Source organism: Lycorma delicatula, chromosome 4 (genome assembly GCF_047948215.1).
Source record: "Lycorma delicatula isolate Av1 chromosome 4, ASM4794821v1, whole genome shotgun sequence".
Classification (NCBI taxonomy): domain Eukaryota; kingdom Metazoa; phylum Arthropoda; class Insecta; order Hemiptera; family Fulgoridae; genus Lycorma; species Lycorma delicatula.
In genome coordinates this window covers 186,669,919-186,696,678 of record NC_134458.1, presented here as the reverse complement: position 1 = coordinate 186,696,678, position 26,760 = coordinate 186,669,919, and the positions used below count along the sequence as shown (strand labels likewise).

The 26,760-nt window shown below is 29.6% G+C and overlaps 1 protein-coding gene across 1 annotated transcript in view; it reads left to right on the top strand.

Moving 5' to 3' along the window:
- LOC142322769 (uncharacterized) overlaps positions 1-26,760 on the top strand; it is a 173,689-nt gene that overhangs the window by 3,933 nt on the left and 142,996 nt on the right. The window contains exons 4-10 of the mRNA XM_075361845.1: positions 1,607-1,729; positions 4,502-4,734; positions 7,680-7,873; positions 10,848-10,998; positions 14,849-14,984; positions 18,283-18,402; positions 24,092-24,267. Coding sequence (XP_075217960.1) covers positions 1,607-1,729; positions 4,502-4,734; positions 7,680-7,873; positions 10,848-10,998; positions 14,849-14,984; positions 18,283-18,402; positions 24,092-24,267 — 1,133 coding nt within the window. The remainder of the gene's footprint in view (positions 1-1,606; positions 1,730-4,501; positions 4,735-7,679; positions 7,874-10,847; positions 10,999-14,848; positions 14,985-18,282; positions 18,403-24,091; positions 24,268-26,760) is intronic.

Genomic DNA, 26,760 nt, shown 5'->3' with positions numbered 1-26,760 from the left:
TGTACTATGCGAGGTGTGGCTATTAAATAACAAGACTAATGCTGTAAAATATTTTATTATAAATTTATACATATTTAGTTATTATCCCCTTCAATATACACCCCTTCTCTATCCCTACAACATTCCATGTGAATTTTCCATATTGGGGCAGTGCTGGAAGTCTTCTTCTGTGTGATCTTTCACTGCTTTTACTTTCACAGCTTCAATAGTCTGAAATCTTGTTCCTTTTAATGCAGATTTGACCTTGGGAAACAGATAAAAGTCACATGGTGCCAGGTCAGGTGAATAAGGTGGATGGTCTAACACTGGGATGTTATACTTGGCTAGAAATATCTTGACAGACATTTGCAGTGTGAGCCGGTGCATTGTCCTGATGAAGAACCCAAGACTTGTTCTTCCACTATTCGGGTTGTTTTTTCTTATTTTTTCATGAGTTGAGCAAGGACCTCAAGGAAGCAATGTTGATTAATAGCTTGATCTTCAGGAACCCAGTGAAGGTACACAATCCCATGAATATTAAAAAAAAATATAAGACCCAGGCAAACATCATCTTCAGCATCTTCTCGGCCATCTTGGAAATGCTTAAACCATTCAAAAACCCGTGCACATGATAAACATTCATTACCACATATACTTTTTTTAATAAAAGATAAGTTTCGACAGTGGTTTTTCCAAGTTTTGTATGAAATTTAACGACAATTCTTTCCTCTAATAAAACAATTATTATTTTTTTGGCAAAATAAAAAAAACAGATCTTATCCAAATGAAGGCCATGGCCAGACTAATATGTCTACAGAAACTTAGTGGCAACAATCGAAAGAGAAGGCTTCACGCTACGCAGCTGTCGGTCGTATGAATTTGACGCATGTGCAGTTATTCTGTAACAGCATTAGTCTCGTTGTTTAATAGCCACACCATGTATGTATTTTTTTTTAACAACCAGTTTCTTTAATTAAAATTAAATTTGAAATATGGTTTCTTTTTTTAATATGGAGTCAAGTCATACAAAGCATCAAATTCATCAAAATTCAAACTCTTCAGCTCATTTTCTCTGAGATACATTAAGATTTTAGTGTCTCAGACTTCCTATTGAATAGAAGTAGTAGTATATAATGCAATATTTCTTTTTTTAGAAAAATTCCCCAGTTTTTCTAATGGCTATGATGTACATATATATATATATATATATATATATATATATATATATATATATAGAGAGAGAGAGAGAGAGAGAGAGAGATAGCATATGAGGTTCATAAAGCAGTAATCATAGTTACTTTCTTGTGGCTGTACAAATGGTGCTTGTTCCGCATTCATTGTGTTAATTGGTGTTAAGTAGTTATTCTGCTGCTTTAATCCGATGTTAATTGATTATATCACCTATTCATAACATATTGTTCAAACTCAAATATATCAATTATGATTTTCATTATAAATATATATTTGAATATACATATATATTCATTATATGTACATAAATGAGTTATTTTATGACAAATATATCATCTATTGGTGACAGGTCTGTATATGTCATCATTTTCCATTGTTTTCAGTACATACTTAATTATTTATTAAAGATAATACTATTTTTTAAATTTTATTTTAGATGAACCATTGGTTGTATCTGCTCCCACTGGTTCTGGTAAAACAGTGCTTTTTGAATTGGCTATCATTCGTCTCCTGCAGCAGATTGAAATTGAGCAATATCAAGATTTTAAAGTTGTTTACAGTAAGTAATTTAGTTTAGTTTTCAGATTACAGTTTATGAATTTTATTATTAGATAACTGTACATGAATATTTTTCTGCTTAGTCATTTTGTTAAACTGAGTATTGGCTTACTATTGTGATTGTCTTTTAATTTTTGTGTGTTCATACAATGGAATTAATAATTTTAAATGATTTAGAATTGTTGAGATCTATTTCTTCATTCCGTTTTTTAATTAAAGTTTATATTATACTCAATTTGTGATTAAAATATTATTACTGTACATGTTACTATTTTTATAAGAAAATAGCTGCATCTTGATTCTTATCTGTAATAACTTAATTCTGCTGATAAAATTTTGTCATTTTTATGGAAAATTGTAAAAATAATTTCCTCATTTCTTTATTGCTTTGTCACCAGAAAATTCTTATATACAGATAAGATAACATTTAAAAAATATAATGTTAGGCATGGAAATACTAGTAACATAGTTTGATATTGATAACAGAAATTGATGGCTAATATGCATTTATGTGTGCTAGTTGCCAAGTTGTTTAAAGCTAGAATACAAAAGAAATATTCAGACCTACACTAAAAAACAGCATGACTGATATAGCAGACAACTTATGTGAAAAAAGTTGTGTTAAGTGAAAAATTAAGTTATTACTCAATTATGTAAATTAATTCTGCTTATAAATTGGTTTGTGGCATTTGTGTATTTTATTTCTGGAGGAATTCAAAAGTACTTCTCAAGGTATATCATTCTTTGGTGCTTGTAAATATGTACCTCTGACCTTTATTAGTAAATTAAACTGTCTTATTCAATTAGATTAATTAAGATTAATCAATATAATTAATTAAGATTGATATTTTGATGATTTTTTAGAGTAAACCTGGAATAAAATAATCTAATTTCCATGTGTAGTTATTATTATTTAGCACTTTGCTAAAACCTTTTTTATAAATCATTATAATAATTTGGTGGACAAGAAAGGACCTTATTATACTTCTGAATAAATGATCAGTTTATATAAAAATTTGCCAATCAGTTTATTCAAGTAACACTAAAATATATATATCTTTATAAACCTGAGTTTTCAGCATTTTTGTCTAATGTATACCAGTAATATGTACTCAAGTAATTTCCACTTATGTCTTCTAAAATTTTATTGTACCTATTTTTTTATTTGGTATCAATGCATATTTGTTTTGCTGTTATTTCATACATTTGTTATCTAGATAAGATTACAAAAAAAAACAAAATCACTTACCTTGCTACTTTGTTTATGCCCTAATTGCGAGAGTCACACTAAATATAATGCTGAAATGGAAGTAGTTATTTATTTGCTCGGATGGCTAGATTTGCTGCTCCTATTAGTTTATCTAATTTGTGCTCAATTAATTTGATTCATAGTTCATCTGTGACAGTGTTTTGTCAAACTTTTTTTATTATACCTGTATTTTTTAATTTAACAATTTTCATGAAGGAATTTTTTTATAATCTCCATTTTTTTTTGCAGTAAGAATCCCTTTTAATGATATGTTTATATAATAAATGGAATTCGCTTGTATGCAGAATTGGTCATGAAAGGCCTATCTGTTATGAAAGGCTTGTCATGGATAGATTTTTTTGAAGTATTCCATTCAATCTGAATTGAGAATTGAATTACCAAATAAATGTGTAATATACATTAAAAAAAGTGTTGGTTGATGTGTAATAAATCTGGTATTTACTGAGATTTAGTGAGAAACCAAACCAAATTATTAAATAAAATGTTTTTAAAAAACTTATTTCAAAAAATTTTCAGTCATCATTACAACCATCCATGGTGATTTGTTACATATTTACCGATTGTTATGTAGAATTTGATTGATAATTATCCACCATAAAAAAAAAAATAAATAGATCTTTAATGAATGTTAAAAATTTATTTTAAACATTCTAAGAAAGTGATGTTTAAGGATTGACCAGGATTGACCAGTGACCAATTAATAGTCAATTGTAGCTGAAAATATTTTAGGAATATTTGATTGGTTAAATGTGGGTTAGTAATTAGTAAATGTCAACTGCTAGCAGTTACTGCATTCTTAGTTTTTTAGTGATCTCACCATTACAGGTAAATCAAATGTAATGTTAAATATATATATATATATAAATGGCATTTAACAAGGTGATTGCCAGTAACATATAAACAAAGTCTATTTAATTTGTTGCTTTAATAATCATGATTGAATGCTCATTTTAATTATATAAAATATTTTACAGTTATGTTGTATATGCAATTATTACTTCTACTTTGTGAATTAATAATTTCTGTGAGTTATTTGCAAAGCCTGTGATGTCAATTTGTAATGGTATACGGGATCATAATTTAATAATGTTTAAATGACTGAAACTTTATTATGTAAAAAAAAGTTTGCTTTTTACTTTTTGCTTTGGTGGAGCACTTCTGGTGTCTTCAATTGCTGTTTGTTCTGAAGTATGAAAATCGGCAACAATGCTTCTGAATTTCAGAATCTTTTTATCATATTCTCGCTTACTGTTAACAATCTAATTGCCCTTATTTTTATCACGTTATTTCCTCTTATCTATGTACTATAACCATTGACATCAAGATGATATTATTTCTAAGAAATGATATCATCTCTAAGAGATGATTTCTATGTTTCAGATGATTTCTCTTAGTTTTAAGTTTATGATAACGTTATATTACAGGTAAAGTAATTATATTTTTATTATTTGGATATAATCTAACAAATTTCTTTAAAAATTAATTCAATTATGTTATATTTAGTGGCACCAGTGAAGGCACTTTGTGCAGAGAGATATAATGACTGGCAAACAAAATTTGGTTCGCTAGGCATAAATTGCCTTGAAGTTACTGGTGATTTTGATCTGTTGACTTTACATACAATACAAAATTACCACTTAATTCTTACAACACCTGAGAAATGGGATTCTATGACACGTCGTTGGAAAGATCACACAGCTGTAGTACAACTCATCAAATTATTTTTAATTGATGAGGTATTTAATATTTATGAAGTAAAAAACATATTTAATTTTATATACTTTGTTGTTTTAAATTTTTTATTAACAACTATAATTGTACTGCTAATGTTTACGCCAATGCGTAAAGTAGATTTAATCCAACACATTCAATACGAAAATATCAAATGCTAAACATTTGGGCATTTTTGTATTAATTTCATTGTTCAATTTTCTGTTTTATTATGTTTTAATGTTTGTATTTGTTCATGTTAAAAACTGATGTTTTATAGGTGGGCGGTATGTTGCATTTCTAACACAATTTATACTTCCAACAAATACACATATGTTTATCGTTGCTAAGGGCAGTTGTTTTGGCAACGGTAGGCATTAGGAAAATCTGTCCACTTTTAACTATTAAACTATTCAGTTCAGTACAAGCTTATTGTATCATGTGTTATACTAAACGTTCTTTATATAAACGTTAGTTTAATTAAAACCTAAAACCTATGCAGGTGAATCTTATTCACCTGCATTTATACTAAACATAATGAATTTTTACTTAAGATTAATGAATAAACGACCATTGCCGATGCAGATGCTCCATTCAGTTCTTGTTTGAAGTATTAAGTACACATGCAACTGGGACTAGATCTACAAAGTTTCTTGGTTTTCAAAATTACCGATGCTACTTCTATTTTGAAGCATAATTTATCACAAAAATACATGGAAAATGGGTATTTTTAATGAACATTTATGTAATGCGTCAAAAACATTTCATAAGAAAATAATATACTGTCTTCATCTAAAATTAAGTTCCATATCATTACATATTGTGTATTTAATATTATGTTTTATATATTCAGATTTAGTTTTTAAATAATCTAAATCAGTTTCAAAGCTTTGTCAATCTTCTCAATTTTATAGATTTCATTAAGAACTGTATTAATTTTGTTTTTTTATATATCTTACTTGAGAAAAATGTAGTGATAGAATCAGTGCACTAACATTATTAATAATAATAATGAAACATTATAATTTTATATATATATATATATATATATACACACAAATGCAAGTTAATAAAACATGTAGAATAATATTAACTGCATGAAATTTAGATGTAATTGATTATATTGTAATTAACTTTCTTTTTTATATTGGAATGTATTATCGTGGCCTTTTTTTTTCTATAACAAACTAGAAATGCAAGTTTTTTTTATTTATTGATAAGTATGAAGATGTTCATAAATCAGAAAAGGCCAGCGCAAATGATAAGAATTATTGTAGTTTATTTTTCTAAGTTAATGGCATTTGTTCATTGCTAATTTTTTTTTTTATTATTACAGAATATGTCAATAATGCAACAGTTTTTCAGTTATACTATATTTATTGATGTTATATTTATAAGTATATGATTATGAAAAAAGGTGATTTAAGTTCTTTTGTTTCCAGGCTTTGTTAAACTGCAGATTTTATTATTGTTAGCCTATATTCAGTTTATTTTGTGTGATAAATTAAAGTCCAATACTTTTTGACAAACGAGTTATGTTTAATTTTTTGTAATTTACCCAACAGCTGGTTTAACTGTAAAAAGTGTGCTTTTTCTGACAATGTGTAGGCTGTTTGCAGATTCTATATTCAATGCATTAATTAATATAGATTTGATCTACATGCAGTTAGTTTATATGAGAATGCAAGTGTTTAATTCTTATTTAACTTACTGTAACTCAGTATTAGCAACTTATACTCCATTTTGAGAATTAGAATTATTTTGTACACGGCTGAGTTTTGGTTATACTTTGTGAAATCTCTGAGTCAGAATTGAGAAAAATTATCTTGCTAAAAATAAGTGAAACTGGTTTAGTATTTTCACTAAGAATCTTGCAAGACCTGTTAGGATGATCCCAATGTACAACTACATCTTGTAATTATAATAAGTACAACAGTAGATAAGGAAAAAAATGTTTATCATTTTTGCTAAAACCCAAATTTTCCCTGAAATTATTATTATAATTTAACAGTAATGACATGCTTATGTCATTACTGTTATGGCAGTGGTATTCTCAGTACTGGGAAAAAATTTTGCTGATTTTATATTTGTGCTAAGTTTTTCTTTTTCTCTCTTGCCTGTTTATTGTTATTCAATCGGACAGTGTAGATGAAAAGAACAAAATGCCTCGATGTCAAACTTTGACAGAAAATTTCTAGAGCAATTACCCCAAATATCTTCTGCATTTGTGCTAAGCCTTGAAAACTAGGGTATTATAAAATTCTAAAAAAATAGTACAAAATTCTGCTTTTATACTAGCAAAACTTTCTCCCTACTGAGTGGAAATACTGTGTATATAGGATTATTTTCCATAACAAGGGTGTATAAAATTAGTTGCTAAGTCCTGTCTTTTTTATGCCAATACGGCATGTAAAATATTTGAGGTACAAATGGAAATAGTCAGAATGTCTTTCTCTAAGAGTAATCGCATTCACTCTACAGTCAGTATCAGTGGAAACAGATTTCATATTTCTGAATATCAGCTGCTTTCAGTAGTCTTGGGTACTGACAATATGACTAATTACCAAATCATTTCATTTTTCACTTTCTAGTATAGGATGCTCACTATTCTTGGAACTGGCAATGTCATTTTTAGGATTGTCTGGTGGGGAAGTTAGGGTTAGCTTCAACCATTACGATTAATAACACTTAACCCTATTCAACATGTTTTCATATCTGTTATTCAACATCTTGTTTATGGCTTTGTTTATTAACTAATCAATGCCATTATTACCAGTTAACCATTACCATTATATACCTTATTTACCTTATTACCAAATAATATTAACAATGTGTTGTGAATAAACTCATATACGCGTAATTTGTATTAATTTTAGAGTAGGCAAATTGTCTAAATTCAGATTATGAAATGCTTTTTTAGAACTTTTGACAACTTTATTTGATTTTTTTTGCCTTTTGTTATTTATTTTAGGTACATTTATTAAATGAGGATAGACGTGGTCCAACATTAGAAGCAGTTGTCTCTCGTATGAAAACTGTGCAAAATATTACTTTGTCATCAAGGACTGCTTCTGCTTTACGGTTTATTGCTGTTTCTGCAACTATACCAAATATTCTTGATGTTGCCCAATGGCTTGGAAATGAAGTTCCTGCACGTTATGAAATGTCAGTGTTTGATTCTAATTTTTTTTTTTAATAACTGGTCATTGAACTAATGTTAATCCTGTATTGGCCTTTATGTGCCAAGGCACTAGTTATTGTTGAATAATATGAATATAATACTTCAATCATTGAGATGAACTAGGTTGCAGCTAGTGATACCATCATTTTTCAGTGTTTTTTAATGATCTTTTGGGTTTTGTTTAATGTTTTCAATGGTCACAAAATGTTTTTTCATAGTATTTGTTTTTTATTCTTGGGACGAGAAGAATAATTAACACAATTTAAAGTCTGATAAATGTAGTTGGGGTATTATTTTTGACTAAAATCCTTGAAACACATTACATAATAAAGAATACAGTCACAAAAAGTATTTGATTGAGCCTACGATTATCCTAATTTGGTTCTTTATTTTGGTGTTGCTATCAGCATATGATTCATCACTGGATACTGTATTTTAGAGTAACAGTCATTTATAACTTAATTTATAATTTCCTCAGTAATTTCCTGATTATACAATATTTGCTACTATGTTTCTCATTTTAAAAGTGTTGGTGAAAATAGTTTCCTATGAACCATATGAGATCCCAATCTCTTTGATATATTTTCCTAATATTGATTCAGTGATAAATCATGAGCAGTTTCTCTTCCCTTCTTTTAACATCTTCTATGATTGATCTCTTTGGTTTTCTAACTCTACCTCACCTTAACTGACCTTAACCTCCCCTTAAATTTATGATCATTTTGGATGTTATGTAATTTATAAACTCTTTATTCCTGCATAACACTGTTAAGTTTTTCTTTCATTCATTTCACACTGTTAAAGCACTTAATCTCATTTTTTATAAAAATTTGATTAACATTTTTCCAAAGTAAAGTATTGCAAAATCATTGAGCACAACAAAATAACATTTACTTTATTTTCAAATTTGAAATACGCAATCGGCATAAATTTATATATTACATGTATCAAGAACATATATACTAAAATTAGAAAATAACAGGTTTTCATCTTGACATTTTTAATTTTACTCATTATTCGCATAAATTAACACTTCTATCAACATAATTAAAAATTAAATTGATAATTTTTTTTTCTGTCAGTGACCATATCCAATGTATATCACATTGAAATTTTTCTGAAAATGAAGCTCTTAGAGAAAAGGAAATACAGCACAGACAAGTACTGAATAATTTGTAACAGCTTTAAATTATATGAATTAAAGATATTAGCATCTTTAATGGAAGTAAGTAAACATGCATGAAAATAAATGTATCGGATTACCAGAATTATACAACATGCTGGGATCATATATACAAAATTACCATGTAATTAATTCTAATCTAATTTGGATATTTAAAAAACTTAATATATCTTAAATCGATGGTTAATTATCTACCTGAAAACAAGTGACGTAACTTTGATTTGGTTATGTGCTTAAGATCCATCCATCATAAACTTGTGTTGTGAAATAGGTTCACCTATGCATTAAGTAGAATATTTGCAAAACAATAAATTTTCTTCAAAATCATTAAATTTAACATTTGTAAATATTATAAAGACTAATATTTTGCAACTGATCCTGTAATAATTTATGTGCATATTAGTAGTTCAAATTCATACTGTCAAGACATGATCTTCAACAGTTTATAAGTAGTACTTTTAAAAATAAAAGATACTGTAGAATTCATTTCATTTTATTAGTTTACATTTTATGCTACCTTTATCTTTCTTGTGTTGGATTTTTACCTTATAGATATCCATTTATGTTTAAAAGGAAAAGGAGGTGTGTTACATATAAAATTGCATAAGGTAGGCAATCTGTGCTATGCAAGAGGTGTTGTAGGCAGTCTGAGATTTCATTGATTTAGATATTATTAAGTTAAATCTGTGCTTTTGAATGAGATTACATAAATGACAAACAGTTGTTTATAAGTTTTATTCTTTTTCAAAGAAAACATTGCGCTTATTTTGCACTGTTTAATTATTACTTAGTATTGTTAATTGATAAGTATTTTTCAAGTCTATGATTCATCATCTGCTATTTAAATATTTTCTAAGTAAAGTGTTACTTGAGATAGTATTTCAGTTAAATAAAATAACAGTTGATTTGTCAATGAATTTAATAAATTTGAAAAGTACTCATGTAAATTGGTAAGTTTAACTTGAGCTTGGTATTAATCTGGTATGTTTATGGTGGTGGTAATAATTAACTGCAACAACTGGAAAACATCCATCCATATATATATATATATATATATATATATATATATATATATGCAAATCAACATGTCTTGAGTGATTCATAATCAACACCCAGCAAAAACTACTGATGATAAATTGATGAAAATCTGTATACACATTCTTCCTTATGGTGTAAGTGCACACTAAGGAACTATTTTTTTGAAATTCCAAGTTTAAAGGGTTAAAATGGAATTTACTATTTTTTTTTAAATTTCTCTGTAACAAATGAAGATATCAACTTTATTTTTGGTGTGTGTAATCTTCATGTGAATATCTAAAATCCAATTTCTAGATTTTTCAGAATTTGACCTTAAAAGGAATGAAGAAAGGTAAAAATCTTTTTAAGAATGATTGCAAATCTTCAAGTTTTAATGTGTAGCAGTGTTGAGGTTTTTCAAAATACTATATATGTATGTGTGGAAGGACATACATACATCCTTCCAAAATATTCTGTGGGTTAAATAATTAGAGGAAGTTATGAAGTATCAATATTTACACCCTTCCTTGAACTAATAATTTGACTAATCACTACAGTTTTTCTTATAGCTATAGATGGTACAGCAACTGTATAGTTATTGCTAGGAATGCAAAAACCTGAAAAGGTAGTAATGTCTATAACCTCCAACCATTCGATTGAAGCTGTAAAGTAAATAGCAGCTTGGCCATTATAAAAATACTTATGAAGATTTCTTTATATATTTATGTATATTTATGCAAAACTGATATTGTTTTTAGGATTGGTGAAGAAATGAGACCCGTAAAATTAAATAAAATTGTTTTGGGATTTCCTTACAATGAATCAAAGAGTGCGTATTATTTTGACATGTCACTCAGTTATCAAATTCCTAAAGTTATTTTTAGATATTCAGAAGGAAAACCAACTTTGGTATGTTTTTTGGTATACTGTTATTTATTATTGAATATTTGTATTTTGCATTTATGATAGTATGAATATTTATCTGTTTATTATATGTAATGACACAATTACTATAAATATTTCAGTTCTGAAATATTAATCCCAAAACTGGGCTAGTTAATTTTAGATTTTTTCTCTACATTATATATGTGTTTTTTTTTTAAATTTAAATGTAGTTTAAAGTATATTTAGTTCAGGTTATGTTTAAATGTAGATTTTTGTTTTCTTTTGGGACTGTCTGGAGACTAGTTCTTAAACGAGTTACACAAATCCTAAGGTAGAATCCTTATCTTCAAGGTAACACAAAATGATAATGAGTTTAGTAACATTATGGCTGAACTCGTATGCAGCGAATATAATTTAATCTAATAGTAAATGGTAGTATTTAGTTGAATGGGGCCAGGTGAGACTTTCTTGAGATGAAACATTTTCCAGAAAGAACCTCCTTTGGTCTAAGTTTTAGGGTTCATCTGCTTTTCTTGAAATATTTTTTTCAAGTTTGAGAATTGTTCAGTTCTGGAGCCCAGTTAACAAGCTAAGTATTGTAATAATTGACTCTTTTTGCCTTAAAAAATAAATAAATCGGCGATTTATGTGAAGTACAAGTACAGGCAAAGTTTGAAATTTTCAAAGTTTCAATGTCATTTTTTTTTCATTGTCACAAATTGGCTTCAACAACACATGGCAATTACTAACCTTATGGTGGCCCTGAAAAGGGCTGTTGTCGTCGAATGACTTAGATGGCTCATAATTCATAACCTTGTGGTGACCCTGAAAAGGGCTGTTTTTTGCATTAGCTCTGAGAAGATTTGTTGGGTCTGGAAGCTGGTCTCTGGCAAAGTCAGGGAGTTGCGGCTCGTCCATTGAAGTCCGACCAAGCTTTCCCCTTAGTGGCAGTTGGGTCTCCACTACAGCTCGGCAGTGGTGGCCCTTAGAGCCCCGCGGTGTCGGGTCTCCTTCATCAGTTTGGCTGAGGCGGTTCTCCCCAAGCAATTCCACACTGGGCTAGCTCCTGCTGCTGAGTCCACCAACCAGGGTGATTAAAGCCCAGCACTCTGGAACTGGAGTGCCAAGATAGTGTCCGCATCCAGTGGCTCCCTCAGTGAGCTGGCCAGGCCTACTGCTCCAACGGGGCTGATGTCATCTGCCAGGAGGTCCCACATTAAGGTGGCCAGGGTACTTCTGTCTTCTTCCATCTTATTCTTCTTCTTCTATGTCTTCTCCAGGTGGTAGTCGATGATGAATTGAAAATTTACATTCATGCACACTTTTATTGGAGCCTAAGAGTAGTGGGGCTGCAGCGCCGCTATGGTGGGAGAACTGCACGGTCATCTGTGCGATGGATGTGTATCAGCACATTTCTCACATTGTTGCTACTGTGTTCGCCCGCCGATATTAAATTAGGCATTTATGGGATAACAACTCCTCCCCATCTAGGCAGCCGCATACGGATCCAGATCTGATGGATCTTGCTGTAGTTGAGCTGTCAGGCACAGTGGTGTGCAGGTTTCAGCCTGGAGAGATATGTACCTTTAGTTGGATGCCTTTCTGGTCAATTTCATAAACTTACCCAGTTTATTGGAGGACAATGTTATGGGCCTTCCCATGGAGCCTTGAATCCTGCATACCGACCATCGCGAGCAGGGCCAGTGTGCTGTCTGACAAACACTGGGTCGTCCACCTTGAATGTTGGTTGCTCTTCTCTATTGCCGGTGAACGTTTTTTTACAGTAGACCTTCTGGTGTGCTGCTGCCTTCTCCTCTCTTTCCTCAATAGTTGAGGTGGTTCCTTTGCTTTTGGGTGCTGCCAGTCCTCGAGTCTCTTTAACTGACTCTGAATGACCAGTTAGTCCAATTTCTTAATGCGAACAGCATTCGTGGCACACTCTTATCACATGTTAAGTGTTCGACATCCTGCTCAAGATCTATTCTCAGCATTTTTTTCACCTCCTCATTACGACGCTCCGTGGGATTCGTCCGTGGATGGAATATAAGTATTGTCCAGTGTGCAGTGTGTCGTTGATGGCATAACTTCTTCCAATTCTAGCTCTTGGGCACGCTCTTTTATTGGAGCCTGAGAGTGATGGGGCTGCAGTGCTAATATGGTGGGAGAACTGCACGGTAGGAGTGATGCTTGTATCAGCGCATTGCTCACATCGTTGCTACCGTGCGCTCACCTGTCGATATTAAATTAGGCATATATGTGGTAACATCATAATAGTTAAATAATATCAAGTTCTTCAGCCTACTGCGTGCTAAAAAACATCATTTGTTTGTTAATGACATAACATTTACACATTGACATCGATTTTTCTTAACTCGAAAAAATAGACAGAAAAACAAAAATATTGACAAAGATGAAAAAGAAGAGTTTTGTTAATAGGAACTATTAATTAACTATCATTAATCATTCTTGAATTTTATCAGTGTTTGGCACCCATAATGAATCATATAGTCCATAAGTAGAAAATTAAAAATGTTAACTTATACTTATATCTATTTTTATAAATAGACAAATTAATGTGCTAAAAAGACTAGTCACTTATTCTTAAAAAATAATGATTTCCTCAATCAGACAACAGAACTGTTTATGTATAACTCAACACAATATTGGCTTATAAGAAAGGACCTTGTTATGTTTCTATTGCTATTTTTAATAAATTGTTGAACCATTTAAAAACTGTTCCTACCAATTTATTAATAATACAGTTAAAACATTTTTATTTATAGGAGCATTATTACTCTGTCTATGAATTTAAAAAAAATAAAATGTTTGTATTTTCTGTATCTTGTTCAAAGTGACATAAATGTGTGCTGAAATAATATAATTAATGTTTTCTGAATTGTGAATTATTTGATATTTTTTTTATAATTAATATATTCATATATTTTCATTATTTTGTGTATATTTTAAGTAATAAATATGGAATTTAATTTAACATCTGTTTTTTTTATTTTATAATAGTGGCTTTTGTGATACTGCTGAAATCAAGATATTATCGTGTCCCTTGATCTATCCAGGCAAATGCCAGGGGCAGTTCATTTTGTTATCTCTGGGACAGTAAAATGATCTCTGTATACTGCTCAGAATAAAAGTCACATTTCCATAAATCATAGGAGTAAAGGAATTAAAATATTAAAAAAAAGATGAACCCAGTTTCCAGCACAATTATTTGTGTTTTTTAGTTTAGAGAAACAAATTTTAAAGAATTTATGTGATGAAGATCAAAGTTAATACTTCTACATTACCAAATGTAGAAGACCTCAATTTTTTTTGAGGTCCATTAAGAACTGCAGATACTTTCAAGGAATGGACATTTTGACTGGTCCCACACAGAACCAGACATTTCATTGCTTATTTTTCTAAAAATTATCATTATTAAAGTAACAACTTAAAATTTCAATTCAATTGACTATCATAAAAAAATTATCAGTAAGGATAAAATTGTTACATCTTGTAAATGTTTTTTTTTTTTTGGTATTTTAAGGACATCAGCTGGTAAGGTCATTATCCACTGAAATTGTTGAATAACTAAATTCACTAACTTCAATGATATATGCTTCACTGAATATGCCTTTTGCCTTTGGTATTTTCCCTTAATTCACATTTTTTAACTTTGAGAGTATTATTCTCTGACAATTTCAAGGTGTTGTGGAACCATTAAGTTTTAAAGGTGCAGTTTATCATCTTACTCTTTCAATTCAAGACCCTTGAATTTATGGTGTGACTGAAATATCAACATTTTTAAATTGCATTAATTTAAATTTAAAAACTTTGTTATAATATTTATTTTTGTTCTTCATATTGATTTTTTTTATAGATATTCTGCAGTACCAGAAAAGGTGTACAATACACATCATCTGTTCTCATAAAGAAGGTCAGATGTGAATTATCTGATGAAGAAATATATTATTTGCGTGAAGCAGCGCTATCATTATCTGATCAAAAGCTTCGTGGTAAATGTTTTTGTCACTTTTTTATTACTGATTTTTATGCATTTCTTTGTTACTAATTTTATATGAGTTGTTATAAGAATAGTATCTAACCAAAAGCTAAAATTTTAATGATAATCAACTTGACCATTAGCTATTATGTTATTAAAACACTTTAATAATGGCTCATGAAATGAAGTGGAAGATTTAAAATTTCAAGGAATATAATTTTGGGACTATAATAATAAATGTAAACGAATATTAAACTTTGAAATACCTTGGTTTCTCACAGCTACAATAAGAAACAGCAGAATTCTTCTGGGTAAACAGTACTTGCTATGATATATGAAATTTTCATAGAAAATAATAGTCACTTAAGTTGAACATTATTATCTAGTATTAATTGACAAAAGTTGATTTTTTTTCATAGTTTAAATGTGTTTTTAACTTTGAAATATGCTGATAAAAACTTGGGTTGAGTTTAATCAGTGGAAATATATGTAAACTACATTAATCTGGTTTTTCAACAGTTCTATGAACTGACAATTTTGGAGAGCATAGTAAAATTACAGTATTCTAGTTTTATTATTTTAGGAGTTTTACATTGTAGTTTACTTTTTTGACAGAGCAGGATGCTTAAATTTACTTGAAAAGTATCAGGTTAGTTTGGGCTTTTGTATACTGCTATCAGGTAGGAAACAGACAGAACTACAGACAGGTCAGGTATTTTTAAAAATCTCACAAAAAACTACCAGAGGAGAAAAGAATCAAGGTTGAGGGAAAGGGACTAAAACATGAAATGAGCAGAAAACTTCATCCAAAGGAGATCTCAGCCCTCTCCAGACAGGGAGAACCCATCTTATCCACAATCCTTCAGGAGATAGAGGTAATTTTTCTCAAATGAAAGCAGAATATTACCTACAGTTTTACAAAGACCAGTTTAAATATATATTGCAAAAAATTCCTCTTTCTTCATGCAAAAAAGCCACCTAAGTTGAACCACTCAGGCTTCCTTAGAGAAAAATCTTGCCTAACCCCAGAACTGTGTGGTATTTTAATCTTCAGAACTGAACTAAGTAAACATTTAACTGAATCTCCTACTAGACAGGAATAAATACATTAAATAGCCTTTTAATTTGGCTTTATGTGAATTTTGTTTTATATATTATTAAATAGGTTAAACAGATATTATATGCATTTTGGCTGTAATTATAGTCAATATTCTAAATAGATGATTAATATTTTTGACTGAACATAGTGGAGGAGGAAGGATGCTCTTTTGATAGATTGGTAGATATGAAGATCAGTGGTACATAGTTCATAGTTATACTTGCAATTGTCCAAAGAACTGCATGGGAACATTCAAAAGAGTACTCTTTCACTGTTTGTCAAGCATGCTGCATTTATGTGCAGTATATGAAAATATAGTAAGTATAAAAGTCAAGCCTGTAGGTTCAACAATTCGTTCCCTCACAAACACATTTTCTTCTTTTCAAAACCATATTATGTTTGGATGGTGAGCTGGCAACATTTGCAGTGATGCCTTCTTGAATCTTAATTATTTTTTAAATGTATGAAGTATGATTCTCATCTTAGTATTATTTTGTGCCATGTTATAAAAGTTGCTTAATATGCTGTGAATATAGTGCTAGCATTTTTTACTAGACTCATCTCAAGACTAAGTATTTTATTCCAAGAAGTGCCATGTTTGTAGGAAGCATCTTTTATTCCCAGTTATGTAGACTTGAATTGGTTGAGCCAATTAAAAAATTATTGACTATCAATTAAATCATTATTATTAGGTTATTCTCTGTTAATTCTTTTGATAACTGGTTCAATAGAAAAAAAATACTAAATTACGAGTATAACTATGAATATGTATTTGATGATTACAATTTTTAGAAAAGTTATCCAATTTATAAGCATTTTTATACCATCCCTGTTCATTCAGTACTAAGTATAGTATGAGTCAAAATTTAAAGCTAAATATTTAATATTTCTTCGAAGAAATTCTTCGATGGAGTAAACAATAGCTTAATTTAAAATTGCTTTAATCTTTTTATAAAAAAATTTCTATAATCGCAGGTATCATTGGTAATCTCTTCATGATCTTTTGCCCTACATAAAATAGGATGGCTTCCATTTATCAACTAATGTTATTCTATGGCTTTCTATGAACCTACTTGTTCGATTTCTTGTGTTGTAATTTGTAAGTATCTGAATTTCTTTTGAAATCTGTCTGTAACTAATTAAAGCTTAATAGATAAATAATAATTAAGTTATCATTGATTATTAAAACTCTTTAAAGGATGTGCTTATAGACATATAAGTTTATTAAGACATGTTTCTTATTTCTGTATTTCCCTTTTCCTATTATATATTTAACTTCTGTAGCCTAAAAATCTTTACATTTTTTTTAGGCAGTGACTTCCAAAACAGGATTGAATTTGAATTTGAGAGATTATTAATTCCTGTTAAGCTGCTCTCATCAATTTTTTATCGTAGCATCTCCATATTAATCTAATAGTGAATATATTTCAATATATTATTTTGTAAATATAATTCAACTTTGAGCTATAGCATTCCATTCTGTTTGTACTGTATGCTTAACTAAAAAATGTTTATTGTTGCACTTGATTGATATAATTATTATTTTATTATTAACATTTTTGATATTATTAGTAGTTAACTATTTTTTTAGTTATTTTAAAATTGAATTGTATTTTGTGCAGCACGAAACTATAATTATTCTGTGCAAATAGTAGTGTAGTTAAACTAATAAGGTTGTGTAAATGAATCTTTTGTTATCAAATTTTTTATATATATTTATTTTATATAAAAGTTTTAACACTATTTTAAAACGTCAAACAAAATGTGTAATTTGTAAAACTTCTTCTTACTATCTTGCTTAGTCTTTTACTACTACTACTACTACTACTACTACTACTACTACTACTACTACTAGTATGTATTCTTTGTAATTTTTTTTGTATATTGTCATATTGGTTAAATAATTAGGATGTACGCGTTAAAATATTTCTACAATTTATGCATTTCTGAATAAGTTAATGTTTGCTGATTGATATGTAAAATTTGACTCACAAAAACTAAATAATAGGTAAAAGACAGAAATCTGAAAAATATGAATTCAACTTTATGGTGTACATATACATAATTTGTCAAATATAACACGATACATTTTTTATTAATAAGTAAAGATAGAATATATTTTTAGTATAGTTAAGGAGTTTATCTGATTGCAAAAATGGTTTATTTTAAATTAATAAAAAGAAAATTAAATGAATTACTTTTTTAATTGTAGACTATATTTTGGCTGGAATTGGTAATCATCATGCTGGAATTTCAGCATCAGATCGTGCTGTTATTGAAGGGCTCTTTCGTGAAGGAAGATTACCCATTTTAGTGACAACAAGCACTTTAGGTATGTTGCAATGCAGTTTTTTGTAAGCATTTTTTTAATAGGTTAAATTTCTTACCATTTTATGAATAACCTTTTTTCTTCACTGGAGCAATCCCATGTAGGTTTTTGAGCTGTCTGTTTCTTGGAGTAATCATGCTCACTTAATTTTACTATTTTTACTTGTTTTGTAATGCTTATCACAAGTAAAATGAAAGATTACAGGTCTTCCTACTTACTAATTTAATGTGTTCTGATAACAATTAGACATAGCGAGGCATTTTTCACATACTGTAAAATCATCCTAAATTTAAAAAAAAATGAGTAGCTGTAATTGGATGAATGATTGAAAATAAGAAATAATTGATAAAGGAAATAAGCAAATAAATAATTAAGTATTGTTTAGTTAATGTTAATGTTATTAGCAATAATGTGGTAGTAAGTACTTGGAGTAAATAGTAACTTTTAAAAAATGGTTCATCAACCATTTTCAATGAAATATTTAAAATTTTTTCATTTCGTTGGTTTCTCATACGAGTATGTTCTCAGTTTCTTATTTTTGCCAATATTAGCTCCATGTTCTTTGATTTTGTTAGTGTAATTCATGTTAATGAAATAATTTTATTTATTTTTTATTGAAAAACAATATATTTTGGTAAATTTCATCATATTAGAGTTTATAAAATGTATTTTTCAATTTTTGTTTTTATATGTCTGTACAGTAGCCGCCACGTAACGGCCAGCTTGGATGATCAGCCTGCATTTCACTGCTATACTATTGTTCTCTGAAACATTGGCACATTGTGATTAGTCATCTCTTAGTAGCATAAACATGATGCACCTTTTGTTTACAAAGCAATGTATTTTTGTGTATTTACAGTATTAAGAAAGTGACATCATGTTTCAAATACAAAACAGTTATTATTATTTTATTTTATTTTTGTTTCTGTTCTGCTTTTCCTTGTATATAAAGTTCCATTCTGTGGTTCTGCCTCTTGGTACAGTTCTTTTTGTGTTCTGTATGAGGTCTGTTAAAAAAATAAGTGAACATTTTTAATTACGCACCAATGGAGATATTTAGTGACATGCAGTTGGCAGTATTGTGTTCCACATAACCTCCTCTGTAACCACATGTTCTTGGATTGTTGATATCTCATTTAGGTTTTGTGTTGTTGTTGTTTGAGTATAACATGTTTACGTGTTAATTCTGATTATTTGATGATTGAACTTTTGTCTCAATGTTGTAACCGTAAACCCAGTTTTCATCTCCCGTTATGATCCTTTGCATGAATGTTTCATCATCATTGGCTTGTTCAAGAGGTTGTCAACAAACATTCACTCTGCTGTTCAGTTATCAAACAAGGAACAAACTTTCCTGCAACTTGATGATGTTCAATTTTTCAGTCAAAATGTCACGGCATGATCCAGTTGAGATGCTAATCTCTTTTGCAAGTTCTCTTGACAGTCAGTCGGTGATTTGCATGCACCAGATTGTGGATTTTCGGAATGTATGTGTCATCAGTTAAAGTCTAAGGCCTTAGTTGAGAGTCATCTTCAATTGACTGATGACCATTTTTAAATCGTGAAAACCATTCGCAGCATTGCATACGACCCAGAGCATCATCTCCATAAGCCTGTTTAAAAACTTGAAAAGTTTCTGTGAAAGTTTTCCCCAGTTTCACGCAAAATTTTACACTGTACTGTTGCTCCTGAAAAAAAACATTACAAAAATTGCTACTAATACTTAAACACATTGCACTCGAATAACAATAACACAAAAACTAAACAAGATATCAACAATCCAAGAACATGTGGTTATAGAGGGGGTAATGCAGGAAACAATACTACCAACTGCACATCACTAAATATCTCTGCTGGCATGTAATTAAAAAAGTTTGGTTATTTTTTGAACAGACCTCATATTTTGTTAATTAGTCAATTGATGTACGATACAATATTTTGTAAAAAGTTTTTATTGTGGTTTGTGGTTTGAAGTTTTTAAAGTAGTTCATTCACGTGTGAATAGTTATGACTGAATTTAAGTCTGTTGTAAAAGGTAAAATCTTTGAAGACAGGTGTACGAAATTGTAAACAATATGTATGATTTCATAAAGAAAGCATTTTTAACTGTTGGAAAATTAAAAAACGACAACCATTTATTTGCTACACAGAAGTGTGAAGAGAGAACTGCAATTGCCTGTGGCATTTCCAGGACTCAGGTTCAAAGCCTAAGAAAAGAAAAAAATTAGAGAAAGTAAAAAAAGAAAAGAAAATAGAAAAATGGCCCCTTGGATTGAAGAATAAACATTCAAACCGGGGGGTCCGAATGTTTATTTCAAAACTGTTACATTAATTTGTTAAAAATTGAACAATTATTTGGTAAGGGGAATTACTAAGATCGAGAAACATGTTTTTATGTTGAGTAGTAATCGTTTCCACTCCAAGCTCACCATTAAAGCAGCAACTATAAATATAGATTACTATTACAGTTATCATTATTTATGTTTACAATAATAAATTAATAAAAAACGTCTTCACAGCATTCAGAACTTTGAATGACACTCACCTTTATTATAAATGCAATTTGTTTGTTTGTATAATGTTTATTCATGCAAGATTAACATAAAAGTTATTATAACTTTCTTCATTCAAATGTACCAAGACATAATGGTGGTATCAAAACATTGCTATATGAAAGTACCATTTAATTTCAAATGTTTTCTTTGATTTCTTATTCTTTACTTTTTGGAACAAATCTTTGTTAATCTTTTTTACAATGATTTGTGAATTTTATCTCTAATTTATTGCTTTGTTTCTTTGTTTATCGCTTTTTTATATATTTTAATACTCTTGAAGTTTTATTGTTTGACAAATAGTAGAGCCACTTTTTTAAAGAAGTGAATTATGGGTTCTACATTTTATTATTTGTTTTGATTTTGAGTCCATTTTTTTGAAATATTGATACTTCTATGTATTGCCTGTGATACTACTGTTTGGTGTTTTGAGAATGGAAAAATGGGCTAAAATTAAGGCACTTAAGCATTTAACTTTACTCTTAAATTATTTTTTTTTGATTAATGCTCTCTCCTATATTAGGTAGTAATTTTCTTTATGAATTAATTAGTTTGGATGCAGTATGTTGTATATCTGTACTAATGTTAAGAATTTGTGTACTTCAATTAATTAATTAAAGTTACCTATTCCATGTTTTTTTGTGGTAGCATCGTTATTGTGGTAATAACATTATTTCTGGTTACAGCATTTAAAAAATAAAAATAAAGGGCCTTAAAAAAATTCTTACTTCAGTTTCATTGCCAGTAATAAAAAACAAATTAAATTCATGTAATATAAAGAAACAAAAATTATGTTTGAGACTCAATATTTTGATTATATTTGATCAAAGAATCTGGTTGTATTCTACTCAGTCAAGATGCAAAAAATTAAAGTTGTCAAATGTAAAGTTTATTAAATAAAAATTTATGGTTTTTTTTTCATTTTGGACTAATGATGAATACCAACTGTCATGGTTATTAGTCTTTTCTCAAACAAAAAAGAAGAAAAATGTTTTTCCTCCCTGATAAAAAAACTAGTGACGTAGTCAAATAACTAGTCTTGTCAAACAGATCATCCAGAAAATGAAATGTCAACAACCCCAAAAATAATAAAAGGGCAAGGGTGTAAAGGGCTCTTGCTGCTTAAAAATTCATTCATTTCTAAAGAAATGTTGTCAAATGTGGCATAAGAACCTGTAATTACTTAATAATATAACACAATTACTTAAAAATAAGTCTGTTAATATTTAAAAATTACAGAACATACAAAAGCATAAAAATCTGCCATCTTTATAATAAAGTAATAACAACATTCATTTATTGCCTAGGTTTTCCCTTAGGCTGTTCCTTTTAGCTTATTTTTTTCTCCATCTTCCTGACAGCCACTACCTATGATTGCAGGATGTCTGCGGCCTTGGAGATGGAATCTTCCAATCCTTTGCAATAAATCACAGAAGATGTTTTGCTGCTGACATCAGTTGATACCGACCCAGATGATGCAGTGAGCATTGCATCAGAGTCTAGGCTTTATGCATTCCCTGCTAAAATGTTTGGGGCAGCTAAAATGCTTGCCTTCTCACTTAAAGGCCTTTGTGCTTTTTGGGGTTCCCATAGTTGGTTGTCCAATACTCTTCTTTTTTTTAAATATCATATTTCTTTTTTCCCAGTTCCTTTAATGGGAATTTTTTCAATCAGTCCTTTGACTTCAGGCTTCCTCTGTAATTCGGTTTCACTTTCCTTCACCTTTTGACTGGTCAAAGGCTTATTCCTAGGATATACAACAGTCTTTTGCTTGGAAACATCTGCTTTTTCTGTGTCAGTTTTGGACTAGTTTATCTAATTGGTTGACTTTCCAGTTTTTCATTGATGATACTATGTTTGCTAGGACTGGTGCCAGTTCAGAGATTATGTATTTTGGTGTAAAGGAAGCTGCAGGAGCTACAGCAACCTGAGCATAAGAGGCAGCCTTCGGCAATCAACTGAGCACAATTTTTCTAGGTTTGAAATAGCTGATCTTCTGAATGGTCTTTACCTTCTTATTGCAACCTCTTTCTTATAAATTGGACAATTTTGCGATCTTGCAGGGTGATGTCCATGGCAGTTGACGCAAACTGGTAGATCTCTGCATTTGTCATCCAGTGTAACAGGTCACCCCAAACACAGATCTGTTCTCTCTTGCATCGCACTGCTGTATGTCCAAATCTTTGTCATCCAAAACACCGTAATGGAGTCAGGATGAAGGGACAAACATCCCTTATGAAGCTGGCTTTATGAAAGCCAGCTCTTATTTTTTCAAGACAGTAGGTTTGTTAAACATCAGGACATGCGACGCCGAGGCACAACTTCTCCATTGCTTCATGTGTTTAATCGTCAACACGCAACAACTTTTGTTCATGAAGCTCCTTGATGATTTCCTATTTTGTGCAGTTCAGTAACTCCCTGCATACAACAACAGCCTTTGAGGTATTTAGCATACTGTGTGGTGCAACCTTAATGTCGATGACTCCAATTTTCTTCACCTTCTGCAGCTGTGATGATTGTAGGTTTGATGGTTTCAGCAAAAAATCCCATAGCAGTTTTCCTTTTCTTCTTTACAGATGCTCCTGCTGCTTCTATTATTCCTCAAGCGACATGAAAGAACTGATTTTAGAAAAATCTCCTTGTTTCTTCTTTATCATCAAATATTTTGGAACTGATCCACAGCTCTTCAGTTGAAACTTAGTTCAATCTGTGTTTTTGGTGTCACTGAATTGAATTCTCTTCCTTTGCTTTGCTTGTGAAGGAAAAAGTTCTCCTGGATGAGGGTTTTTATGTGGGCCCTCTGCCACAGAATGTGTGGAAGTAGAAATTTCCGTACATGAAGATTTGCCAGTCAAGATGTCTCAAGGTGCAGGCGGAGGAGTAGTTTGGCATGCCCTAGACCACTGATCTGCATGAGTTCCCCCAGTCAGCCTGCTGCAGGTAGCGAAACTGAAAAGCGTGACTGCGACCAGCTTGGATAGCTCAGGACTGCCAATCCCGTACTTCACAGGAGCTCCTGAGCAATATATTATTATTATTACTATTATTATTATGTTGTAATACTCAACTTTTTAAAACCTTTTTTAAAATTAGTTTTTTAAATATAGAATTATGATAATGAATTTAATTACTTTTTTCAGCTATGGGTGTAAATTTGCCAGCACATTTAGTAATAATCAAGTCAACAGATCAGTTTATACAGAATACTACTCGACCATATCCTGAGGCACATATTTTACAAATGATGGGGAGAGCTGGTAGACCTCAATATGATACTTCAGCTACTGCAGTTATTATGACTAAAAATTCGTGTAAGGTAAGTTTAATCCATCTTGTATTTAAATTTAAAAGTATATTAATTATAATAATAATATTAATTACACTTTTTGGGAAGGCTAAAAAAACTTATTCCCATTCATGTAGTTGACATCATTGCTATCGAGAGATTTGTATCATGATTATCACATTGTATTACTTCAATTTGTTGTCCTAAAATTATGAAATAAAAATTTTTTAATATAAAAGAAGCTTTTGTGATATGTAAGATACAAAATAAAATAAAAATTGTTTAACCAGTTAGATCTTAAAGAAAAGTAGGTGCACGGATTGACCAATCTGTTTCATACATAACAGGTGTTTATTTCTATATAGATGTCTTGAGTCTTAATCTGTTTATATTGCCTTTAGTTTTGACAATTAAATATGAGATATGTTTCATAACCTGAAAAGTATATCCTTTCAAATATGCTTGCTTAAGAAAGAAAAAAATATTTTGTTTTAACAACTTATAGTTTGCCGAAAAGTACGATATAATTTACAAATTTTGCTAATACAAGAAAGAAAACTATGTCAGATTATATTAAATTGGAATTAAATAAAATGTTTATTAATTTAGGTAACAGATTGTATAATTTTGTTTTGATAATAAATCATAATCTTGGAATAATCAGCAAGAAAATAATAGTTTCAATTATTTATCTACTACGTAATGTCTATGTGATACAAAATTGTTATCCTTTCACAGTAACTTTTTTTTTTATTATGTGTAATCAGTAAAAGGAGTTATAATAATATTAATACTAGTTTATTTTGCTTACTATCGATAAATTTTCGGATTGAATTATTTTCAAATATAAACTGTATATAAATTATTACCAACAGCATAACTACTGATTTAAGCTTGGCATCTAAATTATTTCCAACATTATCTTAACATTTTATTCTGTTTATTATTTTTTAATATTCTGATGTGATGGATAAACAGTGAGAGCATAAATAGAAATCTGAAAGTTTTGAATTCTGTCAACAGTGAATAGTTATTAAAAAGAATTGAAATACTTGCTAAAAATTTTAGAAATTGTTAATTAAAATTTTGAAATATTTCCTCAGATTTTCTTATTTTGAAAAACTAAAAAAATATAAATATTCAATGATGTTAATTAATAATTTATTAAGTTATATCACAGCTGTAGAATATAATTTCCTGAACAGCATCATAATTCACTCTGAAAGTGGAATAATTTTCCAAGGGACTTTCAAAGCTAATTATCAGCATCTGCTTCGGTAGAGTTTCTGATAACACTAGTGTTAAATGCTCCTCTTCTTAAAGAGTTTAGAAAGCTTAACCATTAATTAGTTCCACAAGACCTTTGGAAGAGAGTTGTTTATAATTTTCAATATAAATTATAATTATTTTAATAATTGTTTTATAAGTACATTCACTATACTGCATATATTATTTTTTTGTTTTGTAAGGACTGTAAGATTATTACTTTTTCATATGAATTTTATTAAAATAATAAAAACATTAAAATTTATTATTATGAAGCATGCACTCTCTTTAGTCAGTAATCAATTACAACTTATTATTCTACTACTAATATACTATCTGTTTATGTAATTAGGAACTGTTTATTAGGAAACCATTTAAATTAAATATATTACTTTTCTGAGCCAATTATCATTGCCAAATTTCAGTTCATTTATTATATTTTTGTTACTGTGTATTTGTAAAATATATTTTGTATTTAGAATAATTTATTTGTAAGTGATCTACTACTGATATATTTATTAATTTCCTATGTTAATTTGAGAATTTGTGTTTTTTTATTAATATGATGTGAATAAGTAGATTTTGTTTTCCAAATTTACAAGCTTATGAATTGTTAAAATATGGAATTACCATGAATACGTAGTTGTACATGGTGATTAGGAACTGTTTATATTACTGGCATTTGCAGGGTTAATAATTGTTTGAATTTTGATATGCATAATTTAAAAAATTGAGAAGTTTTGAAAGATCAACTGCAGTACACTTTTTTAATGGCAAAGGTGATAAAAATAATTTGCTATAATCTGAGCTAGTTTTTGTTATATGATAAAATCCTTTAGAGACTGCTGATGTGGACTCTGAGTATTGGTGCTGTTAGTCTAACGTTTGTGTTTGAATTGAGTTTTGGACGAGTGTATGCATTGTTAAAAATTTCTAAGGATAAACTGTTATTATTGTGACTGTTTTTATATTTTTTTTTATATAAAAAAAAAATTTAATTTACTATAAATTTTTTCATTTAAAATATTATTTTTGTATGCTTGTAAATTTTGAGTTGCTAAAGCATGTCAAGTTTGTGTCCTTTGATATTTGTATGTGGGATTTTCACATGTAGATATTTCTGCATGTGTGGCTTCTTTCAATGAGGTGGTTTATGAAGTTGGATTCAGTGGTTGAGTGAAGGTTGTCATATATCCTGAAAAGCTGTGTTTTCATAATAATAAAATAAACTAAAATGATAATTTCTTTCTAATGTTA